General features: G+C 46.4%; 1 protein-coding gene across 1 annotated transcript in view; it reads left to right on the top strand.

The window, feature by feature from the left end:
* COL1A1 (collagen type I alpha 1 chain) overlaps nucleotides 1-26909 on the top strand; it is a 46230-nt gene extending 19321 nt beyond the window's left edge. Inside the window, exons 26-51 of the mRNA XM_028701833.2 lie at nucleotides 742-795; nucleotides 1853-1906; nucleotides 2018-2071; nucleotides 2548-2601; nucleotides 4000-4044; nucleotides 4154-4252; nucleotides 5150-5257; nucleotides 6509-6616; nucleotides 8283-8336; nucleotides 8515-8568; nucleotides 10052-10159; nucleotides 10256-10309; nucleotides 11103-11156; nucleotides 12133-12294; nucleotides 13120-13227; nucleotides 15830-15937; nucleotides 16917-16970; nucleotides 17132-17239; nucleotides 18276-18329; nucleotides 18755-18862; nucleotides 20592-20645; nucleotides 20807-20914; nucleotides 21011-21293; nucleotides 22250-22440; nucleotides 23555-23797; nucleotides 24898-26909. Coding sequence (XP_028557666.2) covers nucleotides 742-795; nucleotides 1853-1906; nucleotides 2018-2071; nucleotides 2548-2601; nucleotides 4000-4044; nucleotides 4154-4252; nucleotides 5150-5257; nucleotides 6509-6616; nucleotides 8283-8336; nucleotides 8515-8568; nucleotides 10052-10159; nucleotides 10256-10309; nucleotides 11103-11156; nucleotides 12133-12294; nucleotides 13120-13227; nucleotides 15830-15937; nucleotides 16917-16970; nucleotides 17132-17239; nucleotides 18276-18329; nucleotides 18755-18862; nucleotides 20592-20645; nucleotides 20807-20914; nucleotides 21011-21293; nucleotides 22250-22440; nucleotides 23555-23797; nucleotides 24898-25044 — 2628 coding nt within the window. The 3' untranslated portion in view covers nucleotides 25045-26909. The remainder of the gene's footprint in view (nucleotides 1-741; nucleotides 796-1852; nucleotides 1907-2017; nucleotides 2072-2547; nucleotides 2602-3999; nucleotides 4045-4153; nucleotides 4253-5149; nucleotides 5258-6508; nucleotides 6617-8282; nucleotides 8337-8514; nucleotides 8569-10051; nucleotides 10160-10255; nucleotides 10310-11102; nucleotides 11157-12132; nucleotides 12295-13119; nucleotides 13228-15829; nucleotides 15938-16916; nucleotides 16971-17131; nucleotides 17240-18275; nucleotides 18330-18754; nucleotides 18863-20591; nucleotides 20646-20806; nucleotides 20915-21010; nucleotides 21294-22249; nucleotides 22441-23554; nucleotides 23798-24897) is intronic.
* The last annotated feature ends 631 nt before the right edge of the window (nucleotides 26910-27540 follow it).

The raw sequence follows: 27540 nt of genomic DNA, 5'->3' as shown, positions 1-27540 counted from the left end.
AAAATCCAGCTTTCTCCTCGCAGTGCCCCGTCTTTGATTGAAGTTCAGCTTGCAGTGTTGCCATGAAAATGGCAGAACTTCATTTCAGGACTTCCTGAAATGGCTGCCTTCAAGTCTTCATGAAATAACGGCTGGCAGTGCCTGTAACTGCAAGCTCCTTCTAGCTGCCTTCCTTACGTTTTTGAGCAACTAGAGGGACAAAAAAACAACAACTTCTGGGTGTTTATAAAGACCAAAAATATTGGTCATTTCTGTTCTTGGTTTTGGTTCTGCATCTGCAGTTACTGCCATGGGGCATCAGCATGGTTTGATGGTTTAGATGGCTCCCTTTCCAGAACTGAATCTTCAGTTCTTGCATTGGACCTTAGAATTAAGCAGATCATTGCAGTGATTCTGTTCTGGGTATGTGGTAAAACAGTTGCAGGCCAAGGATTCAGTATGAGCAGTGGGCACACAAGACAAGTTATGGCTCCTTGTTCATTATGGTTTTGCAAAATAAAGCTAAAAATCATTCCCAAGAATGCAGCAACATGCAGGCTCTGTGGTTTCCCCATAAATGGTTGTATCCATTTGTGGTCCAAATTTTGAACACAGCATACACATACCCTGGATTTGACTCGTTCTAGTATGACCCAAAGAGTGCAATGGAGTCCCACTGCTACAAATATCTTCTTGCTCACTGCTTGTCAAGTTGTCAGTCCTGTCTCTGAAATGACCCCCTTTGTCCCCTTCTTTTTCTAGGGCGAACCTGGCAAACCTGGCGAGAGAGGTGCTCCTGGACCTACTGGTGCTGTTGTAAGTATTTTGCTTAATGCCCTCTGCAGCCAGGTTCAGATACAGCTATGCACCTGCACAGGGATTTTTAGATGAAAGCAAGAAATCTTGGGCACTTGTTCGCTACAGCAAGCCCCGTGGTGGCAAGGAGATGGATTTGACACCAAGACACTATATAGATGTCAGGGGCTGGTCTGGATCAGAAGACTGGGGAATTCAAATGCAGGGAGATCAGTTCGCAACGGAAGAGGAGGGGAAATATTTGACCCTGCCTGCTTCCAGTGTTTCCAGAAGCAGAGAGACAGGTAGACACAGAAGCTGCACAGTTAGAGAGGAGCTACCCAGCTATGAGATAGTAGCTAAGCAACCAGAAGGGAGGGAGCAGCTGGACGATACATCAGTCGAGAGTGGGGGGACAACACCCTCCCTCCCTCCAAACTTCGAGGTCCGAGCGTGTCAGAAAACAAAGGAGACGCAGGGGGGGGTACTTCCCTTTGGCACACTTCTTGCTGCGGAAGTGGGGAGGAGTCAGAGTAGGCAACTGATATCCTTGCAGAGGGTTGCCTCTTTGTGCTAGTAACAGAATGCTGCAATAAAAGGACTATAAATCTCGTTAATTCTTATCAGTGAACCACCGGAAGGGAGAGGGCAACTCCCATACCTGACAATAGAACATAGACGTGATCACAACCCTAGCTTTCAATCTATGTAACAGAGAAGGCTGAGAGCAGAGGGAGAGGTTGGGGACTGATACATTTGTCCTGGGCCTTTATCCCACAAGCCAGTCAGAGAGCAGTGGAGGAGCAAGCAAGGCGAAGCTCTGGGAAGGCTTTACTAAGGACAAATCACAGATGAGATGCATTTCTGTGGAGAGTCACACAAAGAAGAGCAGCGCATAGACGTTAGAGGCTGCAAGTTTGACAGTGGTATAGAGCGACAAGGAAGTCAATGCAATGAATTCAGAAGACCTGGACACAGGAATAGAAAAATGATGAAGTGCTTTCTATGTAGACTGTTCTCCGAAGAGTCCATCCAGATACTCTCATCTCTGCCTTTTTGATCCTCTTCTCCCTTGCAGGGTGCTCCTGGTAAAGATGGTGAAACTGGTGCCCAGGGACCTCCTGGCCCAAGTGTAAGTATGAATTCTTCCCTGATCCCGCTTTCTGTACCATTGATGGCTATTATAGGAAACCACTTTTTGAAGCCTACCAACCTTTGAACTTTCCTTTGCTTCTCATCCCAGGGCCCTGCTGGAGAAAGAGGTGAACAAGGTCCCGGTGGAGCTCCCGGATTCCAGGTAAAAAAAAAAAGCTTTCCATGAATAGAGGCACATACAGAACTGTGTGTGTATTTTCTGCCACAGCAAAACTCCAAATTTGGAAGCCGGCTGGATGGGGAAGAAACTTCAGGGATAACAATAAACGATGCAAAAATAGCGCATTTCTGCATTTTGCATGCTTAAACCTGCTCCTTCGCTTCAGGTTTTCAGATTTATTTGCAAATTTTCTGGAAGGAGTGGGAGGCAACAGTATAATAATTTGACAGGTACAACATGCAAATATGTTCTTCAAATCAAGACAAGAAGAATAAAGGAAAGCTGGGAAATTTAACTATGCAGAAACCATGACAACAGGCATCAATGCCTGTGCTTGTGCACACACACAAAATAATTGTGGGTGATCAAATTATAGGATAGATATAGCTAACCTCTTTGAAAAGCAAGATTTCAGTTCCTAATCTAACTCCTTCTCCCTCTCTGGTTTTCTCTTACAGGGTCTTCCCGGTCCTGCAGGCGCCCCTGGTGAATCTGGAAAGCCTGGTGAACAGGTAAGAAATGAGGCTGCACATAGAGAAATGTGAAGAAGAGACTACTGGGTTCGGAGATAGGTAGCTTAGGGTCTGATCTGAGCATTCTGGCTCTCCAGTAAGCCTCGCTTTACATATAGATATGGCATTTGCATCTGCCTTCCTGAATACCTTCAGACAGAATGCAGTACTTACACCATACGATAGAAAGGCGTAAGGATACCTTGAGGAGAACCGGATGGTCAAGCTTCTCCCCACTTAGCTTTTTCTGCTTGGTTATTCACAATCTACATGTGCCCGCACACAGCAGGATGAGGTTTCTCCTCCTTGGAATAGCTGGAGGGAATTTCAGCAGGCAAAGTTTGCTCCTTCCTTTCAGGACCATGAAGTTTAGAATCCCTTAGCTCGGGTGGCTTTCTTTAGTCCTTGCAAAAAAACAGGACAGTGCTTGTGCTGAATCTATCCGGTAACCTTCTGAGAACCACATGCACCCTTTGCACGGAATGAATTGGAAGCTGTGCAATCACAGCAGAGTTCGTTCTATGCCTGCTTTTCATATGACGCTTCTCCCATATGATGCTTCCAGTGCCATGCTTCCAGTTGACTGGCCAACAATAAAAATCCAGAGCACATGCAAAGATGTATATAGGAGGGCGGGAAGTAAATATTTTCCTTTTGCATGGCCCAATGGCCATAGAAACCTCCCATATTGCTGGCAGCAGATCTGTTTCTCCCCCATGTCCTTCTCCTACTAGAGATAGGGTTGATTGCTTGGACTAAAACTGGGATTTCAGGCATTCGAAGCACTGTAGATACTTGATGCTTTTTGTTGCTCAAGGGGATGTTGTCTCAGCGAGGTGAAGAGATGCTGAAACGAGTGAAGTCCTTAGTTTAGGCCTAGTGACTCTTTCAGTAAGCCATTGGATTGGACACAACTTGATGATTCAAAACGCACAGGGCTTTTTGATACCCAGGAGCCTGAAATTCATGCTAATATTCTGCGGCTGAAGTTGGCATTTTAAAAGAGCCCATCTTCAGATCCTGTCCGCTCATGTTTCCAATGTGCAGTTTTGGAGAAGCCGTCAAGGGAGGTTTACAATGCATACCTCCTGAATTGTCTCCTACCAGGCAGAAGAGAATATCTAGATGCTTCTCATCATGTTGTCTGCTTTCCTCCATGCTTTCATATGCTAGAGAGCCTGCCCACACTGCACAAATCCTCCCACTTCAGACTTGAGCTGTTCCTTCTAGAATTCCACAACTCAAAGGGACCATAAGTCCACATAGTCCTCAGCCGTGAAGCAGCAAAATTCACCCCCATTGCTGCACAGCGGGACCATCCATCAGCCCCATTTTGTGTTATCTATGACACCTGGATGTCAAAGATTCATTAACCAATGATTTTTCTTCTTCTGATAGGGTGTCCCTGGTGACGTTGGTCCTCCTGGTCCCTCTGGTGCAAGAGTAAGTGAAGATCTTCTTCTCCATACTGGTCTTCCATATGTATTTTCATTGGTCCGCTGCTGTTTACTGTGATGCTGGAGTTCTAACCAGATCTCTTTCCCCCCTCTAGGGCGAGAGAGGTTTCCCCGGTGAACGTGGTGTCCAAGGCCCTCCAGGTCCTCAGGGTGCCCGTGGTTCTAATGGTGCTCCTGGTAACGATGGTGCTAAGGTAAGGGTGCATGATAGGATGTAGTCCATCGCTTATTATTATTCATGTCCTTTTTCTTCCTTGAAAATATCTTGCATGACAAATATAAAAATCTGTCTTGGATGCTTGGGATTTTTTTCAAATGGTCAGAGTTAGGTTTTGAGCCACGTAGGCAACTAAACATCTATAAATCAAGAGGTGAAGGAAATAATCTATGCCTTCTGAAGCATCCCCTCACACCTCCTGTTTTCTCAACCAAGGTGATGTACAGTGCCCACCAGCTTAAGACAGAGTGGGAGCACCTGTAGTATTCGGGATCCTCTTATGAGCTTATGTATCTTAATAATAGTGCATCTCCACACACACACACACACACACACACACACACACACACACACACGTTATAAGGATATTGGGCAAATCAGGAGTAGAGGCCCACAGCTGAGCTGTTTCATTTCATCAGGGCTGAGCTAAGTTTTGGAATCCAACCAAGCATCTGCCATGAAGCAGAACCCAGCTTCCATTCTGCTACCTTATTACGTTAGCCAGACCATATGGGACAAGCTCTGGGACCTTCTTTCTCCCTTCAGCACCTAGAGGCACATTTCACTCCAAGCAAAGCAACTTCTGCACCCTAAAGCAAATAAGAAAGAAATGGATTTGCCTTGGCATGGGCATGTTCAGGAATCCTTAGTATCATCTACCCAATCCCTCTGAATCACTGCCTTCCTGGGTGCAACAAGGCTCTTCTTCCCTAGCATACAGACTGAAAATCTGAAAAAATAAATAAATGTTGTTTTGCAAATGTGTATGAGGCAGACAGACAGAATTCAGAAGGGATTAGGTGCTGCCATCTATGCTGGGCCTGATATCTTAGCTCTGTTTCTGATATGTGTTTGTTTGGCTCTGCTCCTCTAGGGTGATGCTGGTGCTCCTGGCGCCCCTGGAAACCAAGGTCCTGCTGGCCTTCAGGGTATGCCTGGCGAACGTGGTGCTGCTGGTCTGCCTGGTGCCAAGGGAGACAGAGTAAGTATCTGGTCCTTGGAAACAATGCCATCAAAATGGCAGCTCAGTAACTTAACCGACCTATAAAGAAGGCGAACAAGCAAACAACAATGGCAACAACTTCTCCTCGTATCTCTCTCCAGCCCACTTTCACGACGAACCACCATTACTGCAACTGCGCAGAGATAATCTTGACACAGATCCTCATGCCCACAGGTTCATATGAGGGTCATAGGGGGCCAGTGGATGGAAGACTTAATAAAAACAGGAGGTCACTTGCAAGGCTGTTGCTGTTTTGCTGGTGGGATTTACCTGCACGCCAACAAACTCAGGCTGTGCAGTTGAAGTGTGTTTGGTGTTGTTTGGCAACACACCCACTTCCCTCCAAAACAGGACTTTTAGATGGTAAAAAAAGTGATAGGAAAATGCACTGGGCTCTTGATTGGCTTTGTAACACACCATTTCAATTGGGTGGGAAGTGTGTGGAAAAGTAACATCTGAAGTTGCCTTACACTGAGTCAGGGAATCGGTCCATCAAGCCCAGTACTCTGTCTATTTCAGCTGGCGACATAGCTCCACCATATCTGGCTGAGACATTTCCCACTCCCAGCACATGGGATCCTTTTTTAAAAAATGAAAAAAGGCAGAAATCTAACCTAGGGCCTTCTCCATCCAAAGCCTGTGATCTGCCCCCAGACCTTCCTCTACTTGAAGTAGACTGCTGGCAGAATCGTAATGTGGGAAATAAGGAACAGGAAGATAATATTAAATTCTGCTCGCTGGTATTTAGAAACTCCCCTCCTTAAAATATCCAGTGGGCAGACGACTCTTCCCTTCTATATGGCCAAAGCAAGAGGATGGTTGATGCAGCCCTCCAGATGTTGCTGGACTATAGCTGCCAGCATCCCTGACCATCATCCATGCTGGCTGGGGATGAATAGAAACTCAACATCTGGAGGGGCACAGTTTCCCCCACCTCTGGCTTGCAGGGTTTTGCCTTCAGGGTTGGCCTAAAAGTTTGGAATGAAGGGCAGATCTCGGGGTGCTATCCATCACCTAGTCCTTCTTCCATCAGCTTCCTTGAGATAAATTCCCTCGTGCCAAACTCGGCTTGACATCCTAATGCAGATTCTGCTAGATGGTCAGATCTCTTTCAAGACCTTTGGATATGAGACACATTGTATCATCAACACAGAGTTCTTCCTCCCAGTTCTTGCACCAGCCTGTTCCTTTCAGTGCTTCATGGTCTGCTCTGTTTCTCCTTCCTCCTAGGGTGACACTGGTCCCAAAGGTGCTGATGGTGCTCCTGGCAAGGATGGACTTAGAGGATTGACTGGACCTATTGGCCCACCTGGACCTTCTGGTGCTCCTGGTGACAAGGCAAGTGCTCCACTGACTTTATGTACCTCTTTTCCAGAAAAAAGGTCTAGTGATCTCCAATTGTCAGATGTCTATGTGCATTTTCTGGTGTTTTAACGAATTTGTGAATGAGCTGGGATCTATTTGGTGTCTTCCGACTTGGGCTTTGACGCCACTCCTTTGCAAAGCATGCAGTGGAGAGACAGAGGAAACTCTTTCCTAACCAGGTGTTCTGATGGCGTAGGGATGCAGAGATCCAATCTGGCCCTTTCTAGTCAGCTCAGCATCCCCACCCTACATGCTGATGGCCAGAATAGGGCAGCCATGGGGACAGCCCCCTTTCCCAAGAAATTCTAAGTATGAGAATCTCAGCACTGTGCCCCCTTATTGGATCCTGATCCTGGGATTTTAGCCTATGATGACTGGCTTCATCTGAAGCCCTCAATCTCTATGAGGTCACCTGGGCTAGGCTTGGGCAGAGAGCAAGAGGCTAGTGGAATGTTGCTCTGTATCGGAACCTTTCTAGCTCATGTCCACATGGACCAGAGCTGATTTGACAGGGGCTAGTTTGAAATTAAAACAGTGGCCAGCAACTAGATTCAGTGATAGGTCAATCTGGAGTGGAGCACTGGGGAGAAGAGCTTAGCCCCTTCCTCCTCACCTTATTCACTTGATGCCACCTGGGCACCCATTGCTGGCTGAGGCTACAACCTCCACAACAGTTTGTTCTGCCTGTGGGAAGGACACTGGATGAAAGTTGTTGGCTGTGGAAAGAACACATGGGGACAAAGGGCTTCTTTTTGCCTGCAGAATTGCATGGATGAGAGTGATGGGCCGACCGGTGATCATCTGCAGGTCACATTGTCTCACAGGCCACCCTGACTACACAGTTAAAGGATTTCCCCAGCTCAACCTGCTATATTATGTATACCATTTAGGGATGCTTTCAGGTCCTACGAATAGGCTAGGCTGAAAGGTATGACCAGCCTTCCAGTCTCCCCTCTCCAGCCACATACAATCCAAGTGCCATTGATCCATCTAGCTTAGTATTGTCCACAATGAGTGGCACCACCTCTCCAGGGTTTCAGGCAGGTATCAGGGATCAACCCTTTGGAGGACCTTTGCTTACAGAGGATTCACTCTACCACTGAGCTAGGATCCTTCCCCATCCTTCCCCAATTTTGTTCTTCCAACTTGTCACTAATAAGCTTTCCCCCTCCTGTTTTCATACCATAATACTCAACGGCTCTCTCTCTCTCTCTGCTAGATATGTAGGCAAACGGTTCATGTTTTTGAATTCACATGTTGAACTTAGGCGTCCATGCGAGGCAGTGGGAACATGAGTAGAAAATGAGGCATTTATCCAACCTGGTGAGAGTAGCAAGGTATAAGAGAGGAACGTAACTAACTGGTAGGATTATGCAGCTTTAGATCACAGATTTGTAGAATTGGAAGAGGGACCACAAGGGTCATCTTGTGTTCAACCTTCTGCAATGCAGGAATCTTTCATCCAATGTGGGACTCAAACCTACAACCCTGAGATTAAGAGTCTCATGTTTGACTGACTGAGCTATGCATCCTGGGATTTTTTGGTGCTTTTTTCCTACTTGTGTTACAGTGCCTTTTGTGGTTCCTCCTGGTTCCCTGGAGCTTAACCTCATCTCTATTTCTTTTCTTCCTCAACCAGGGTGAAGCTGGTCCTGCTGGTCCTGCTGGTCCCACTGGTGCTCGTGGTGCTCCCGTAAGTACTTTCTTTTCCATCCTTGAAACACAGAATTGTAGAGTTGGAAGGTACCCCAAGGGTTATCTAGTCCAACCCCCTGCAACACAGGGATCTCATTCTTATCACCTTCTCTCGTCCTTTGACCCTTCCTCTCATCACCACTGACCAAATGCATTTGTCTCTTTTCCCTCCCCAGGGAGATCGTGGTGAGCCTGGCCCTGCCGGACCCGCTGGATTTGCCGGCCCCCCTGTGAGTATGATGACAAGTGTTCAGTTCTCATCAAACTGTTGATTCGTTGCATGTTGGGTGTCAGGTGCAGAGTGGACAACCCTTCCATGTTGATGCACATTGTGGCAAACAAGCGACAACAGTTGACAGGCAAGGTTGGTGACCAGAAGCACCTGTAGATTGTTATCAAGTGATCTCTGGTAGGAGAAAGTGATACGTTCCAGGCATTGCACTCATAAAGTAAATAAAATAGTCCAAATTTGGGGTATATTCATAGAATCATAGAACTGTAGAGCTGGAGGGATCCTAAGGTTCATCTAGTCCAACTCTCCCTGCAATGCAGGGATCTCAGCTAAAGCATCCATGACAGACGGCCATCCAACCTCTGCGTATAAATCTCCAAGGAAGGAGAGTCCACCACCTTCCCAGGGAGACCTTTCCACTGTAGAACAACTCTTACTGTCAGGTTTTTGCTGATGTTTAGTTGGAATCTCCTCTCTTGTAACTTGAAGCCATTGATCCAAGTCCTACCCTCCAGAGCAGGAGAAAGCAAGCTTCCTCCATCTTCCACGTGACAGCCCTTGAGATATTTGAAGATGACTATCATACCTTCTCTCAGTCTCCTCTTTCCCAGGCTAAACATGCACAGTTCCTTCAACTGTTCCTCATAAGGCTTGGAAGAACAATTCAGTTCTCCCTTACCTTCCTCCTAACTACAGCAATCAAGCAGGCGTTAATTAGTGCACTGTTGGGGTGGCAAATTCAACCCAGCAGTGCCTTTTTCAGTGCCTTTTACCACTTTCATTGCCACCTTGAGGTCCTTTGGAGAACAAGGTAGGGTACGATTAAAATAAATAAAATAGGAGCCCAGAGAGCAATCCTCCATGTCCTACGTGAATCCATTTTAGGAGTATTTTCCAGAACTGGGTGAACTTGAGTGTAGAGCCACTAAAAAGAACTGGCTCAGTCAAGACAGTAAATCACAAGTAGATTTGGCTTCCATGCTGTTTCTTGACGACATATGGATCTTCCAATTGCTTTGCAAGTGCTCATCCTCTTTGTCTTCCCAACAAATCCCCAGAGGTTGATTAAACTGAGAGAAAGGTGATGCTTGAACCCAAAGCTGAGGAGTGGGCATTTGAACCTGGATTTCCCCATGTCCCAAGCTGAACTGCAACCGGGTTGACTCCACTATGTAACTGAGAGAGACTGGGAACTGAATCTCCCAAACCTGATTGAGAAACCCCCTCTCCATTTGCACCCTCCCCGTTCCAGGTTGAGCAAACCTTGCTTCTCATGCTGCCTCTTCCTGTTTGATTCACACCTGGTGGATTATCAGAAGCAACGTGGTCCAACCTCCTCTGGCACAATGAGATCATTTAGTCAGATGTACTTGGACGATGCAGAGAAAGATCCATTAATATCTTCCATCTTAAGTAGCTACATCTTTCCTTTTCCATCCTTCTGTAACTCACCACCACCTGCTCTGCTCTTACCTCCACAGGGTACTGATGGACAACCTGGTGCTAAAGGTGAACAAGGTGATGCTGGTGCTAAAGGCGATGCTGGTCCTCCCGGACCTGCTGGTGCCACTGGACCTCCCGGACCTGCTGTAAGTGACCCTCTTGTTACAGCCCAATCTCTTTTGTGAACCCATCACCTTCCATCAGCCTTTGGCTTAACGCTGTCTCCCTCCCACCTGTTGCAGGGTGCTGTTGGTGCTCCTGGACCCAAAGGTGCTCGTGGAAGTGCAGGACCCCCTGTGAGTACCTTCTTCTTCTGCATTCTTAAGCTGGGTGCGAGTCAAAAATGCATTCATGTTCGAAACCCAGAGTTTTCACATCCTAAGGAAATCGCTCCCAGTTCATCACCCTAGGACATTTAAAGGAGACCATGGGTTAGAAAACTAATACAGCTCTCCACTGCAGCAGTGGGTTGCAGAAATGAACCACAGAAGGGATCGTGCAACCTCTGCCCAGAAAGATCACGGTCTATGTGAGGTGGGCAAGACAGGGCTCTTTAGCACCTGATCCAACATAGTTAATTGGTATCCACAGCAGACCAGCTACGCCGTGGTGAGGAAAAGTCTCTGTATATGTTCAGAGGCTCTCACTAGCTAGCCTAAACTCATCTAACACACAAGAAGGGGGTGGGGGAATCACATTCCAGAGCTTGCCACCGGCAGGTTTTAGGCTGAAATTAAGCCTGAGCTGATTGCAATGCAATTAACCTCGATCACGTCATCCAAACTGGTTTAGCTGCATGATGTGTGAGGATCTCTAGCTGGTAGAAACAAATAATAAAATAAAATAAAATTGGCACCCTTTTTCTGCATACCCGGAAACAGTAGTAACAAGATGCTAGAAGAGCTGAGATTATCATTATCTTTCTGTGGCAAGGAGCTTTGGCATTGCAAAGAGGTTGCCGAAAATTAAGACGAAATCCATTGCAGGATCCTACTGAGTGGGGAATCTGTGTTAGAATCACACGTACAGCTCCTGCTTGGTATGGGAGGAGTTATTGAAAAGGAACCTTCTCTTCTGTTCCTTTCATAGGGTGCTACTGGATTCCCCGGAGCTGCTGGAAGAGTCGGACCCCCTGGCCCATCTGTAAGTACCCAACCACAAAACACACACATGCCAGCATTGTGGGCAACAATTTAGAAAGCTGTTACACAACCCGCAGGTGGCTGGTGGTGGGAGAGGATGCTCAGTAGGAAGTCCCTTAGAGCCTACATTAGAGGACCTACAAAGATATATGTTGACTCTCTCGGCAGCAGAGAGGATGGGGAAAGAGGGCCATAAGGTAGAAAAGATACAGATTGAGAATAGTGCTGAATCAATTCATATCTAAATATAAACAATGGTTTTAGTCCGAACCAGAAGCATTCCTTATAGAATCATAGAATTGGAAAAGTTGGAAGGGACCACAAGAGTGATCTAGTCCAACCCCCTTCAAGTAGTCTTTGTACATCCACTTTTATTTTTATATTCCCAAGTTTGCAAACTGGATATCCAGTCCCGTCCCCCCCAATTTTTAGCCCCATCCCCCCCACAATAAAAAAAATCCAGCCTTCAGACACAGCAGAAATTATTGGGCCTTATGGATTATCATGGCACACAAGAATCTCTAGGTATGTTTATACCACTATCTTAATGGCCATTCCTTCTTCGTGGAATTGCAGCTGGGGAGGAGAGGCCAAGGGTCTTTTAGCATTAAGTTCTCAGCATCCTTGCCGAAACTGCAGTACACAGGATTTGCTGGAGCAAACCAAAGCATTTAAATGACGCTGTCACATAAGCACGGGCAGGCTTTTCGTTTCAGTTTGCTCTACTTGGAGCTGCACCTGATTTCGAAATGCAGTGGCCCAAGCTTTTGGCTGTCTCTAGGAACATACAATTGAATGCAAAAACTAGCTGATGGGATGGAAACTCCTTCTCATTCTCAGTGACCCACTAGAACCTCACTGGGGTGGGGTGGGGGTCCTTCCTCAAAGATGCTTCATTTGGGGGCCACTGTTCCCAAACTCAACACATGGCCTGTGAGTGTCACTGATTTTCTTGTCCTCTTTTCTTTTCCCCAAAGGGTAACACCGGCCTTCCCGGCCCCCCAGGCCCTGGTGGAAAGGAAGGTGCCAAAGGACCCCGTGGTGAGACTGGACCTGCTGGACGCCCTGGTGAAGCTGGACCTGCTGGCCCACCCGGACCTCCCGGCGAGAAGGGCTCTCCTGGTTCCGATGGACCTGCTGTAAGTAAATGCCACCTCTTACCTTTCATTCCTCTTGAACGGGGTTGCTCAAGCCAAACTTGGGCCCTCCTCCATGGGGTTATCTCCCTGTCGCAACATCTGGCTCCCTGATGGCAGCCCAGCTGCCATGTTAACGATTTCTCTGCCTTAAATTGGCTTTGGAATTTCCCACTGCTTGTGCAGATCTTTACGGCTGCACCTCTTCAGTGGCGATGTTCTAGTGAGCATCGTTGAAATGCCACATAATGGCTGCCTACATTATAGACCAGATCCATTCGTTCAGATTGTTGCTTGCCAAGTGTTTGGGTTTTTTAATGTGGGGTGTGTTTCAGTAGAAAAGGTGGTCCTTGCCATGTGTGGTCACACTTTGCTTAAAGAGAGCCTGAAGAAAAATCCCCTAGCCAGCCAAGATACAACAAGGTGTGGGTTCCTTTAGGCAAGGGTAGAAAGCCTCATGGGCATTACTCACAATGTGGAGTCAGGACATCCAACAGTTCTTCTCCTTCAAGCAAGCCCACCATGTTTTTATTTCCCAGCCTGTCTGGGGTCTTCCTTCTTCTTCGGCGATCACTTGTAGCTGAGTAAGATTGTCTTTCATAAACACGGTTTAACAGTGAGTCTGTAAGTGACCATGGAGGCCAATTTTGGATCCACACATCCTTCCATAGTGTCTGGGTTATGCTGTTGCTAGTCCACTGCTTGCTGAGGCCCAGCTCGCCTCCAACTCTTCTGCAGTGCAGCATAATGCTGGCAAAAACGAAATGTGTTTTTCCAGCCAGGAGCTTCTCTCGACATCTCATGCTCATGTCCGTTTTCCTCCTTTAGGGTGCACCTGGTACTCCTGGCCCACAAGGTATTGCTGGACAGCGTGGTGTGGTTGGTCTTCCTGGACAAAGAGGCGAGAGAGGTTTCCCTGGTCTTCCCGGACCATCTGTGAGTGCTCCCCTTCAGTTCTTCTCTGACAACTCTGCTCAGAAAGTCTGGCTTCAGTTTCCTTCTGGGGCTGGTGTTTGTGGGCTGGGGAACAGCGAGGAAATCTTTATTTGAGGGGGAATGTTTCTTAAGTGGACGCAGCCACATAGAAGGCTGAAAACACAAGGATACATAAAAGCAAAATAGACACCCCCCCCCCGAGTCTAACTGGAATATATGACCCATGTATACCCAGCGCCCGCAATTAGAAGTTTATCAATTGGCAAAGCACTCAATTGCATCAACTCTGAAGGTGCAAGAATCTAGCTAGCTGAACAGGTCCTCCTACAGACCTGTGATCTGTCCCAGCAGTTGCAGCAGCAGTGCACCATGCCTCCTCCAGCCCATTTACACCACCACCTCGGGACATGGTGCATGCAAGCAACCAGTGACTTTTCCTGCGTGTCATGTCCGGCTGCTCCTGTCCCTTTAAGCCCCTCCTCATCCTTGGAGACAGTGCAGGAGGGGACAGAGGAGATTCGATTCCCTGCAGCTGTTCCCCTGTCTCTGACTGCCCAGCCTCTTCCTTTCCCCGCTGCCTCACTGGTGGCACAGAACGTCGCAAATAACTGGCCCTTCCCCCTGGATCATTCTCCTGCCCTGCTGCCTCCTCTGCCCGTCCCTTCAGACTCCTGCCTCTCCCGGACAATATACTTCAGTGTCTGATGACTCAGCCTGAAGTCTATGCTTGGCATACGAGGCCCAAAGAACAGGAGGGAACACAGCAAAGTTTCAATTTGAGTTGCTTGTTCAGGTTTAGTCTTCAGCTAAACACATTTATATGGAAGTCAGTATCAGCGGTACATCTGCAGATATGAGGGATTTGGATCACAGCTCGGGTCTCAAAGCAAGGCTTGTTTTCATCCTTGTGCTGCCCTTTGTTCCTGCTCCTAATATAATGCATAATAACTATGGGCTCTGTCGTCGTTTTCCTTAGTGGCAGTAAGAGTGTGCATTAACCCAGATAATCGCTTTTGTTTCCTCCAAGGCCAAGAATGAAAATAAAATAAAAGGTCAATACCATTATCCTGTAGAAACAGAGCAACATGTTTTCCATATTGCATCTATGGGCTCACCCACACTTACCTTTTGCCCCGGGCTTTCTTAGGCACAAGTCCTGCACTTTAAAGCTCTGTATTCCCCAGGAAAACCTGCTCTTTAAAGCTGAATCGGAACAAACAGCAATTCAGGTTTTCTGCAGATTGCTGTTTGCTCCAATTCAGCAGTTCGGAGTGGGTTTTTGCAGGGAAAGCGCAAGGACAACAATAACAAAATGCTCTAACACAGAGATTTGAAATGTGGACCTGTGCCTAGAAACACGGCCCAAAAGGAAGTCTGGATAAGCTAAGACAAAGCACTGTTTATTGTTTTAGCTTGCTCACAAATACCTGCACAGCCCCTGGCCAAATTGCTGAAAAGTGAAGGCTAAACCCTGGAATTCAGTTCCAAATCTTCCCTACCCCATCAAAAAGACTTATCATTCAACCACAAGTTCTGTGAATTGTCAAAAGTAAGAAACATTTCTAGGGAATCCTGTTGATCATATTAAATGTAAGCCCTGAGACAGGACGTCCTGAAAGATGTAGTAACGTTCATCTGTTCAGGTTTTTAATCTGAGCATCTTGCTAGGCCTTTAAAATGCATTTGACAGATTTTCTGTGTTTTAAGGGCAGGTGTATTTTTTTGAGGAGTGCAACTGTTTCTTAGAAGCAGCTCACAAATTCTGTTTTAAAAGAACCATCCACAGCTCCCCTGAACAGAAAAAAACCACAGTTGTGTGTACTGGAAATGAAAAGAATTCTGGGGGAAAGTTCTCAAGCAAGTTTTTCTAGCTCAAACTTGTTTTCAAATCTTGTCTCTGTCCTCTCTTAATGAGGATTTGTCTCACAGCCTAGACTGCTAAAGATGTAGTTGGATTAAGGGGTATAGGATAGGGGACAAGGTGGGGAGGAGTTAAAATATTGAATTTGGTCAGTTATAACTTAATATCGTTGCCTTAAGGAAGAGATGAATCTTTGGTTTTGCAAAGTGTTTTTATAAATCTCAGTTTTCAAAGCTGAAACAGATTCAATTTGTAAAATGTAAAATGCAATTCTGGTTTGAAAAAACTTCCTGGATTCTCAATACCAGGAAGTAAGCAAGCTTTCATAAATAGAACAGTGCTCTGGGTTCTGCAGTATCTAGAAAAGTGATGTCAACCTTACAAAACAAAACTCAATAGAAATAGACTAGCCCATGCTTTATACAACAGATGCTTCCCCGGTTCTGAAATGCAGAGCTATATATTTCAAGTGATATAGAACCCAATTGAAAAGATAACCTTCCCTGGCTCCATCCCATAACCCATGCTGCATTGAAAGTTCTACTTTAGTGCTTTCTGAGATCCCAGGGAACAGAATTCAAATGCCTAGACTAGGCTCCTTGTTTTGCTCTTTTTAACTGTAGTTAACCGTGGTCAAGCATGATGTGTGAATGCGATTCCTCTCCTGCTGTCTTCCTCCCGCCTCCTTCTGTATCTCAACAACTGGATTCTTTTTGTTCTAACTGGGACTGATCTCCACAGGGCGAGCCTGGCAAACAAGGCCCATCTGGTCCTTCTGGTGAACGCGGTCCTCCCGGCCCAATGGGACCACCTGGCTTGGCCGGACCCCCTGGTGAATCTGGACGTGAGGCAAGTCTTCCAATTTCCACGGGAGCTCCAGACTCCTAAACTTGTTCACCTTTCTCTGTCGAACCCATCTCTTACCAGTGATCAGAAATATGGTCCGAGCCAAAATGTGCAGTCGGTGGTAAAATGCAGGTGCAGAATGCCTTGGCATCCCCAGCTGAAATAAGCTTTGATAAGGACCTCTTTCTGGAGCCTTGGAAAGTAAGGCAATATTGGGCTAAATAGACCAACGGTCTGGCTCAGAGCAGTGTAGCTTCGTGAGAGACCATGTTCAGGGTCGTGCTTTACTTGCAGAAGACCCCATGTTTGTTCCTTAGCATCTCCTGTTAAAATGGTATTCAAGCAGGCTGCTGCCTGAGATGAGACCTTGGAGATATGGTACCCATTTTTTTTTGTCCTTAGAGAGGATAGACAACACTGCTAGATAGACCAGTAGTCCTCCTCAGTTAATAATAATAATAATAATAATAATAATAATAATAATAATAATAATAATAATTTTATTATTTATACCCCGCCCATTTGGCTGGGTTTCCCCAGCCACTCTGGGCGGCTTCCAACAAAATATTAAAATACAGTAATGCATCAGACATTAAAAGCTTCCCTAAACAGGGCTGCCTTCAAATGTCGTCTAAAAGTCTGGTAGTTGTTGTTCTCTTTGACATCTGGTGGGAGGGCGTTCCACAGGGCGGGTGCCACTACCGAAAAGGCCCTCTGCCTTGTTCCCTGTAACTTGGCTTCTCACAGTGAGGGAACCGCCAGAAGGCCCTCAGCGCTGGACCTCAGTGTCCGGGTAGAACGACATATGGCAACTTCATATGTCTGTAAATCCTTACTAGTAGATGTGCATTGAATGATATAGTTCAGTTACAGAGCTGAATAGTTTTAACTCAGTTCTAGATCTCCCATTGGTAGCTAGAGAGTTCTAGAGCTTCAACGCCGCCGTGATCTCAGTCTCACCATCTTTCTTCTTGGCTGACAGGGCTCTCCTGGTGCAGAAGGTGCTCCCGGTCGCGATGGTGCTGCTGGTCCCAAGGTGAGTTGAACATGCATGTGTGTATGCAGCAGGTGTCCAGAACGGGCCGGTGTCGCAAGACCTGGGTCCGATAACTCTGCAAAACGAAAGACTTGATTTCACAAATGCACACCGATTCTGAGCTTTGATCGCCTCTTCTTGCCTTCCCCTTTCCCAAACAGGGTGATCGTGGTGAGACCGGCCCAGCTGGTGCCCCTGGCGCTCCCGGTGCCCCCGGTGCCCCTGGCCCAGTTGGCCCTGCTGGCAAGAATGGCGACCGTGGTGAGACTGTAAGTGGCGCTTCCTTTCCTTCTGCTACAACACAAAATGCGGCGGGCGGGAGTTTTCAGAATCCTTCATTTTTCCAAATCCCACTAGGCCACATATATGCAAACCAGCTTATTCCAGATCAGTGGATCTGAAATAATGTCAGTCATTCACAACTTTCCGTTTTCACGATCAGTAAAGATGCAGGCCAGATGGGTATCCGTTTGCAGATGAGGTAGGCATACCCTCCACACCCAGCTTCAGGATCTTACATATTTCAGGAGCGTGCCTTCGTACCTAATTAACGTGGAACGCATGCCACTTCTGGTCCTGTGCTCACATTCGTTAAAGGGGCTCTATTTCACACTGCTTTAATTAACTTGGATTGGCATCCACCTATGGCTCCTCATTTGTTAGTTCGAAATAATTACTCGAGCCATATGAGAGCGCCGTGGGGGAACCTATTCCATTACGCTCTCCCCAACCTTATTGCAACTCTGCCAGAGGATTAATGAGGTCACTCGTTTGTGATCTTAACCTGTTCCGATTCCACTCTCCAAGCAGGGGGGTGGCAGAACCCAGCGAGCAATATCTTCCGCTCAAATCCTATGGAACATCCCAGGATCTCGCTACCAAATCCAGAAATAGACAACTCCCAGATTTATTCGTTGGAGTGCTCATATCCTGCCTTTTTCGTCTTTGGAACTTGAGGCAGTCTGTGTGGGGGTTCCCAGGTGGTCCCCCGTGCGAATCCTGAGCAGACCTAAATTTGCTTAGTTTCAGCAAGGTGGATGCAGCCATCTGGTGGCCATATATGCCCACCTACACATCCTAAACATCAGGCTGGCTGCTATAGTGAAAACACTTTACAACTAACAATCCAAGAAACAGATAGACTGATAGATGGACAGACTCTACAGACAGACTCGGGCTCTTCCTGCTGTGATTGCCCTCCCTTCCAAGGACTGGGCTCCTAAAGGAATAAGTTGCATGCTCAATTACATGCGGAATTTTAAAAGCGATGATATGTACATTTTCTCCTTTTCTCTTTCCTTCTAGGGTCCCGCTGGCCCTGCTGGCCCCGCTGGCCCTGCTGGTGCTCGTGGTCCTGCAGTAAGTTTGGGCTTTGAAATGTCCTCTCTCTTTCTTTTCATAAAATCATAGAATTGGAAGGGGTCGCAAGGGTCATCTAGTCCAACCCCCTGCAATGCAGGAATCTTTTGCCCGGCATGGGATTCGAACCCATGAGCCTGAGAGTAAGAATCTCGTGCTCTACCAGCTGAGCTATGTTATACTGGTAGAATATATCATATGCTATTCAATAAGGCTGAATGGATATACTTGGGCACTTCCTGTCTGTATGATCTCTGCTACCTTTGCCTTATGGTTGAAATACAACTGGAAAGAAGCACTCCAAGTTCATATCCCGAGTTACGCTGAGTGACTTGCTGATAGGCATTTCCTTCCTTTCTCCTTTGTGAAAGCCCAATAAGCCAATTTTTAAAAATTAAAATTAAAATCTTGCTTTCCGTTTCTAGGGCCCACAAGGTGCTCGTGGTGACAAGGGTGAGACTGGCGAACAAGGTGACAGAGGAATGAAGGGTCACAGAGGATTCTCTGGTCTCCAGGGTCCCCCTGGCCCCCCTGTAAGTACCAGAAAGCTCTTTGCCATTTTTGATGTAGAGAAGCTCCAGATGTCACAGATCTCCATGCCCTCTGACATTTCTCAAATAGGGACGTCAAATCAGAAACCAGGACGGCTTCTCTTAAGTCAGGGGCATCCCTGGAAAATAGCGACACCTGGAGGGTCTTGCTTTAAGGCTTTAGTCCTCATGAAGGAAATAAATGTCCTCACACAAATCAGAGCCTTGCACCTCTGATCTAGAGAGCTAGAGCTTTCCTATCTCATTTCCATGGCTTAAGACGGTCTGGAAAAGAATGAAGGACAGACCTCTCTTTCAATAGCCATGATAACTTAAATTGAGCCTCCGCGTTCAGAGGAAACCTGCCTCCTTCCCCACCCTGTTTTCTGAACGCCCCAGAGGCCTCTGACCAGCCACTATTCAGAGACATGTGGATCTCAGTCTAATCATTTAATGAGCAAAAGCTTCCGTCGCTTTCTGCAAGGAAATTCCACCTTTGGATACCTTTTTGATGAAACATCTAGTCGGGGGGGGGGGGCGGAGGAAAGAAAAGGGGGGAGCTTTGACATCTATTTGGCCTGTACAGCAGCAGGGCCTTGAAGGGTCCCCAAAGCCCTCGCCCATTAATCGGCTTCTGTTTACAATTCCATCCAGATCTCCAGTTGCACCAACTTACTGAATCAAAACTTGTAATTCCAGTTTTCCAACTTTTAGAGACAGAGGGCAGGCTAACGAGCAACAATTTTGTTCCTAAATTTCTTCAGCTACCCATATGTATTTATTTTTTCTTCCCCTTACAGACGTCAGTTTTTTCACGCCATGCATTTTGCAAATAAGTGCTTGCCTGCGTTCATGCGCATCTCAATTTGTTCAACGCATTCCTCAGTCCAGAAAGGCTTTGAGCCTGCCATGTGGTTGAAAGCAGCAGTGGGCCTCAGCTGTCATTCGGTGTATAGTTGTTGTCACAGAGCAATGGCCAAGGCAGGCTTGGGCCTACCTTAGCAGCACAGAAATAAGAACTTTAAAGATGGAGGCCTTAGATTGCTAGGGCTTCCTTCGGGTCCCTCGTTAACGCAGCCCACTTAATCACACAGTGGCAAGATTGCAGAAGATGTATTTAGATCTCCACACACCCCAAAGCAATCTGCATTTGAAACACATTTCTTCCTGGTCCCAAATGCGAATACAGTATGCTACCCAGTAGTTGTGACGAGCATGGGCAAGATTAAAAAAACTGCCTATCCTTCTTTCCACCCAAGACCTATAAATCTAATTGCTGAAAGGCTTCCATTTGAGATGTACCCAGTTTCCATTGTACTGAGTGAAACCTATTTTTTTAAAAATATTGGGTTGCCATATTTCAAAAAGTAAAAACCAGGACCCGCCCCCAAGCGATTTTTCTATTGACTTGCCTAAGATCCAGGACAAAGCTCTACCTTTTGGAATTTCCTCCCTAACCTCAATTCCACCTTTGAAATCCCAGTAATGTCTGGAGAAATCCAGACATGTGGCAGCATAGATATCATTTTCATTTTGTACTGAGTGAACCTATTGGTTCCCGTTGCCACTTGGAAAAGTAGATTGATGAAGGAACACATGTGAGATTGACATGGACAGAAGCTAGATTGATACTTCCTCTTTGTTACTGAACAGGACTGCCTTTTCTCCCATTTAAATAAACCTGTTTTCTCCCAGATTATCATCAAAACTGACAATTTTTTCTTTTGTGCAGGGCTCTCCTGGTGAACAAGGTCCCTCTGGTGCTTCTGGTCCTGCTGGTCCAAGAGTAAGTATGGATTGGTCTGTAAAGCACAGCATTTTAGCTATTAGCTATTATTGCTAGACTTCAGTCCTTCTATGCACCTGTTGTTGTTGCTGCTGCTGCTGCATTCATGTTAACAACAAAAGCTTCACTCATGGTACATTTTTGTTCTGCCTTCCTGACAGGGTCCCCCTGGCTCTTCTGGTGCCGCTGGCAAAGACGGTCTGAATGGTCTTCCTGGCCCCATTGGCCCACCTGGTCCCCGTGGTCGCACTGGTGATGTTGGTCCTGCTGTACGTATTCCTTCTCGCTGTACAAAGCTCATAGTTAACAGCACAATGGGTGGATGAGATCTTTGCCTACCTACTCTTCTTCTTTTCCTTCTCCAGGGTCCTCCCGGACCTCCCGGACCACCTGGTCCCCCAGGCCCACCCAGCGGCGGCTTTGACTTCAGCTTCCTGCCCCAGCCTCCTCAGGAGAAAGCTCACGACGGTGGTCGCTACTACAGAGCTGACGATGCAAACGTGATGCGCGACCGCGACCTGGAAGTAGACACTACCCTCAAGAGCCTGTCCATGCAGATTGAGAACATCCGCAGCCCTGACGGAACCCGTAAGAACCCAGCCCGCACTTGCCGCGACCTGAAGATGTGCCACGGAGACTGGAAGAGTGGTGAGTACAGTCGGGGGGGGGGGGACAATTCTCAGGTGCATCTCTTAAATGCTACGAATTCTCCTTTTTTCTGGACCACATCCGTTGGCAGAATGGCTCTGCCCTGCTCTTTTCTTCCCCGTATATCAATCTTCTCACTTCCCCTCTCTTCTCTGCCACTGTTGACCTTTCTCTTTCACTTGGGGATTGTTTGCACAGCCAAGCATATAGTTGTTTTCTCAGGTCCGGGGCCAGGAATGGATTTTCCACTGGAGCTGACTGGGCAGTGATTTGGGTGCCTTTTCTTGCAGCCTCTTCCCTAAATAACGTTGTTGAGTCAAGCAGAACGATTAATTCTCCCAAGTAGCTTCTGTCTGCAGAATGTGACTTGCATTTACTTAGGTCCTAAAGGGTAAATTTCAATTTCGTTGTTCTGTATGGGACAATGACAATAAAGATTATTGTATTGTATCGTATCGTATCGTGAAGTGGGCCTTCTAAGTTGCTGTAGAGCTTCTAGCTCCAGCCCAAGCTCTTCTCTGGCCCCTCTCCCTTCTCCTACAAAAAAATATGCTTAGGAACCAGAATGTCATTACTTGTGTAGATAATTAATGCTGGGAAGTGATGGGGCAACCATCTATTTTTTATAATACACATCCACCTCCCCCTATTCCCTGGCTCTCTGAAGTCCATCTCAGCCATACATAGGTAATTTCTCTTTTCTATTCTTTTGTTTTTAGCTGTTTGCCTCCTTGTCTTATATGGAGTAAGGCTTGGGCAGATATTTTCCTGACCCACTTGGGCAAGTCTGAGAACTCATTGCATGGGGAGTGGGATCTGTGAGATAGGAAGAAGCAGGAGGGGGCAAGTGGTTGGCCAGTCCCCTTTTAGATCGGGTTGACGTAAATTGATGTTTTGTTTTTCTCCTGTGATCCGTTCTCCATCAACCTCATTCACTTGACCCCATTCCTCACCAGGCGAGTACTGGATTGACCCCAACCAAGGCTGCAATCTGGATGCCATCAAGGTCTACTGTAACATGGAGACTGGAGAGACTTGTGTCCAAGCTTCTCAGCCCACCATCCCCCAGAAGAACTGGTACACCAGCAAGAACCCCAAGGAGAAGAAGCATGTCTGGTTCGGCGAAAGCATGTCCGATGGCTTCCAGGTGAGACCAGGAATCGGTGAGGCAGCGACAGTTAACCAGCAAGTGGCTTAGCTGGGACTGCCAATCCCGTATTCTGAGCTGGGACCGGAGAGAGTTACTTCAGGGTCATGTTTCCTCCAAGTCACCTGCTGAACTAGAATGGATATGAATTCCACATGAATTCCATGTGTGGAAAGAATGTCGCAGGCAGTAGAACCTGGTGACTGTTTGTTGTTTCAGTGGAAGCTTTGGGACTGTTTAGCAAGAGGATGAAAAGATTGAGAATAGATAATCACCTTAATGCACAGGTAGGAGCTGCCTCAATGAGACTGAGAAATCCATGTCGACTTTCCATGTCTGCCATGAAATCTGCTCAGATTGTAACCAGAAAGATTAAGTTGCCCATTGAGAAAGGGCCTTTAGCTGTAAAAGGCGGAAGAGCCCTGGAATTGGTTGCCTAGGGAGGCCTGGGCATCATTGGGCTTTGTTGGAATGGGCTTGATTCACAAGGCAGAACCTGGATGGTGGCTTGATGTCACTTCTAACCTTTATCCAAGGATGTTGAACACAACAGATGATAAATGGACAGGAGGAGGGTATTTATGTTGACCAAGGCACCTCGGAGTACAATTCCTGGTGCTTGCAGGAAGTTGGGCTTGATGGCTCCTTAAATCACTTCCAACTCTATGATACTTGGAAGCAAAAGGGAGAGGGGAAGACCATTGGTTAAAAGCAAGCATAGGCCAGTTTTCAACTGATATATTCCAGAGGTTCAGCTGGGCTCAAAGGTCCCTTGACTTAGCATGCTGGAGTAGTCTAGCTCAAAGAAGCTGTAGATGCTGCAACTTGGAAAAGCAGTCTGTCAAGAAGAATGTATACCTGTGGCCTCATCTATCTCTCTCTCTGCATCTCATTTGTTTCCAAGCTGGATTTGGGCTCCTTAAAGAGGGCAGCAGTCAGCTTATCTGGCTTTGCCCATTATTGCATTACTTCCTGCCTCGGCCCTCTGAGCATGAAGAGAAAGCAAAGAAGCTGGTTAGATTCCTAGATATAGCAGGGGGTGGGGTTCCTAGAAGACGTGACACGAGCGCTAACCAATTCCTTGCTCCCTCCTTCCCTCCATCTCCCATGGCAGTTCGAATATGGTGGTGAGGGATCCGACCCAGCTGACGTTTCCATTCAACTGACCTTCCTGCGGTTGATGTCCACTGAAGCTTCCCAGAACATCACCTACCACTGCAAGAACAGCGTGGCTTACATGAACGCAGAGACCGGCAACCTGCAGAACGCTCTGCTCCTCCAAGGCTCCAACGAGATCGAGATCAGAGCAGAGGGCAACAGCCGCTTCCTCTATGGAGTCCCCAAGGATGGTTGCACGGTGAGCGATTGGGTCTTTAGATGTCGCAATGAGGGGTGGGGGGTACAATAGATTCTCTCTCTCTCTCAGACTGGACACCTTGTGCATAAGCTGCAGTGTTTTACTCGCAGCTGGCAGGGGTGTTCCCCCTCTGTACCTCCTGCTAAAACCATGCTTTGCAACTGGGAGACAATCCATATAAAAACAAACGCCATATGTAAGAATGGCCAGAGGCAGGGGGAAATAGGGGTAGGCAGGTCTGGCTGAGGAAGTCAGGACTGCAGGTTGACATCTCGGTGCTGTGATTCCTATCTGTGTTTGGAAACACATACACTGGGTGCTTTTCAGTGCTGAAGCATGGCAGATGAGGGATGGAATATCCCTATTCAGCAGCAGAACCCTCTGAAAGATCTCAGGACGGGGAAGCCGTGGCCCGCCAGAAGTTTGTCGGACTTCAGTTCCCATCAGCTCCATAACCAGTGCTCAGGAGTGATGAGGGTTACAGTCCAATAATCTCTGGAAGGCTGCAGTCTCCATACTGCTGCCATAATAAATCCTCAGAACCTGCAAAGGTATATCTCGCTTAGTATAGCAGTCCCTACTTGCTTGTGCTCTTGGCATCTGGATCAGGGACAGACTCTTGGACTGTTTCCCTTCGAAGGCACATCCTACTTTTTGAGCCAAAAGGCCTTCAAGGCAAAAGAGCGTCCAGATGGCTGAGTCCAGAGTAGCTTAAATCCATCAGAAGACAGTGATAGCTCGAGATCAGGTGATGTGACGGCTATTCATGGTGGCTTCCTCTGGACTTAAGGACCTGGATTCTGGTCATGCAGAAGATAGACCATAATATATCCTCCAACTTCTATGTCAGTTCTGCCTCTTCTCTCACAGTGCCCTGAATCCCTGAAGTTCTAAATGCCAGAGTAATTATGTGTTCCAGTGGCACAATGGGATGGGCAGCCAGGGTGGGGAAGGGAGGAGCCAGCTTTTAGGAGCACAGCTGGCCAGGGAAAAAGTTCAGATCGGATGTGGGGAGGGGGTGTCATTCGGAAGCTTCAAAAGTCTATGGAGCCCAAAACAAAATTCTGATTTCTAAATTCTGATTTTTCCTCCCTCTGCAGCGTCACACTGGCAGTTGGGACAAGACAGTCATCGAATACAAGACAACAAAAACTTCCCGGTTGCCCATCATTGATGTGGCTCCCATGGACATTGGTGGCAGAGACCAGGAATTCGGCCTTGAGATTGGACCAGTCTGCTTCTTGTAAACCCAAAAGGAAACCTGACAGTTTAAAAAATAAAATAAAAAACAGCCAAAAAAGAAGGAAATTTCACATGGACTTGAATTTGTGTCTTTTTCTATCCATCATCTCTAAAACTATTTTTGTTTCCGTTAAAAAAAACACAAAAAAAGCATTAAACCAAAAAAATAAAAATAAATGACTTTTCAAAAATAATTAAGGAAGTGCATCCACTTGCTTGACTTTATTATTATTATTAAAATCCCCAAAGACAGAATGGTTTGATTTTATCTTCTTCTTAAAAAAAAAAAAGATCAAGTAATATTGTGGGACCAATATTTGTACATTCCAAAAATACATATATAAAAACCATACAAAATGACAAAATCAGTCGAAACCAAGCAACACCTAAAATGCATCTGTATGAAAATCTGGTGTGTGTTTTTTTCTTCCTGGCAGTAATCAGAGCAATACTAAACTTAGTGGTAGAACCTGCCCATCACAAGCCCATCAAAAATAACCTCCCCTCCTCTCAGCCTAGAACTGTAATAAATAAATAAACCCCAAAATCTACCTATAGACCATCTTTCTCTGCCGGTACCTGATAGAAAGAGATTTATCTTTCTCTCTCTTTTTTATTTTTACTCGGATCTAAGCCACTGAAAAGATGATTCTTTCAGCCATTTTAAATGTACGTTTTTTTCAGTTTTGTTCAGTCGGCAACAGGGATAAATTTGGCGAAGTTATCATAAAAAAAGGTGTGGCACTGAGTGGTTTTTCGAAACAGAAACCTGTTTGAAGGAAAAGAACAGGTGATAGTGCCTGTCCCTCTCACAGACATCAGGTAGAGGGGGGGAAAGACAGGTTTAAGAGCTTCAATTATTTTGTCAGTGAGCAACTGAAGGGAAAAAATGGCCAATAATACCAGAAAGCAGAGAAAATGTAATGTTTAAATGTATATTATTGTTGTATGGATGGCTACCTCACCATTGTCTTTTTCAAGTTCTTTGGGGTAGTTTTGGGGTCTTTTTTTTAATACTAGCATCAGCTTGCATGGAGGGGGTGGCGAAGAAACTGGGCAGAATTTCAGGTTTAGATAAAGGTGCTACCTGTGTCTTTCATATATCTTTTTTTTTTTAGTCTGCTATGTTAATAATTTTCAGGTCCCATGAACTTTTTATTTTTTTGAGGTGACGAAACCTAGAAAAACCTCGCCCCGAGCACAGCTTTGCTGAAAGGGGGGCCATTTGGTGCTATAGAAATGAGATTATTGGAGGGGGAAAGCAAACTGGATGCCTTGCTGCCCAGAAATACTTGTGAATTTTTTCTTTCAAAAGGTGCTATTTCTTTTTTAACAAGCAAAAATAATAATTAAAAAAATCGAGGATGAGGAAAAAAATAAATCAAACATTGCTACAAGGGATCAAGGTCTCAGCAGTTTCTGTCTTTCTCTTGTAAAGCAGGTGGATTCTCTTTTGGCTTGTATTTTCTCCCCCATTCCCTCAGTTCTTCTCCTCCATCACCACCTCTCTCTCTTTTTCTCTCTTTCTTCCATCTTTCGTCCCATCCCACAAGCAAACACTTTTGCTCATCGCCCTCCCTCGCTGCTGATTCATTTTTCCCTTTCTTATCCATCTCTTTTTCCTCAGCTCTGCCAACATCACCCCTCATCTCTCTTTTTCTCCCCCCCCCCCCTTCCTCCACTTTCTGTCTTTCGTTGGGTTTCCAACTCAAGCAAAAAACCCCATAATTCCTCTCTTTCTCACAAGAGGCAGATGTTGTAGGGAGTGTGAGCGGCCGAAGATTCTGTACCTATTTTGTATATGTATAATAATTTGAGATGTTTTTAATTATTTTGACTGCTGAAATAAAGCATGTGAAATGATCCAACACACCGGTTGTTCTTCGGACTTTTTCTGTCACGCAAGGCCAGGGCGTTGGTTGGGAGAATGGGGCAAAGGCTTCTTGCACTTTTACTGGTGTGCCTAACATTTCAAACGTGAGCCGCTTTGGGAAATTATCATTACTAACCAGTGCTGTATTTTTTCCTAGAAAAAGAGGTGCAGGAACTCACCATGAACACCTCCCTTGTTGTCTTATAATGGCGCCCATCTGAAGGGTGCCAGAACTGTGTTCCGGCGAGTTCCGGCTAGATTAAAAAATGCCCTGTTGTTAACTGTCATGGCTTTCCTCAAGGAACCAAGGGGAACACAGGGCATTGAGATAATTTTCTGTCAGGGAAGTGGAGCCCAGGCCCTCCATATGTTCCTGGACTTCCAAGTCCCATCAGTCCCTGCTCAGAAATGGTGGGACTTGTAGTCCGGCAAGATCTTGAAGGCCACAGGATCCTTGATTTGGGGAGAAACATGTCCCGGCGTTTCTCACTGGGAGCCCCACCAATTGACATTCGCAGTGTGGGCACGCTGTAGCCTAAGGGAAAGGAGTCTGAGTTTTGTTCCTTTGCTTAGTTCTTCTGACAACTTCTCCCTTTGCATGGTCCTGTCTCATCCTCGCTCTCTCCTT

Source organism: Podarcis muralis, chromosome 13 (assembly GCF_964188315.1).
Source record: "Podarcis muralis chromosome 13, rPodMur119.hap1.1, whole genome shotgun sequence".
NCBI classification, from domain to species: domain Eukaryota; kingdom Metazoa; phylum Chordata; class Lepidosauria; order Squamata; family Lacertidae; genus Podarcis; species Podarcis muralis.
The sequence above is the reverse complement of the archived record's forward strand: the minus strand, read 5'-3'. Positions and strand labels throughout refer to the sequence as shown.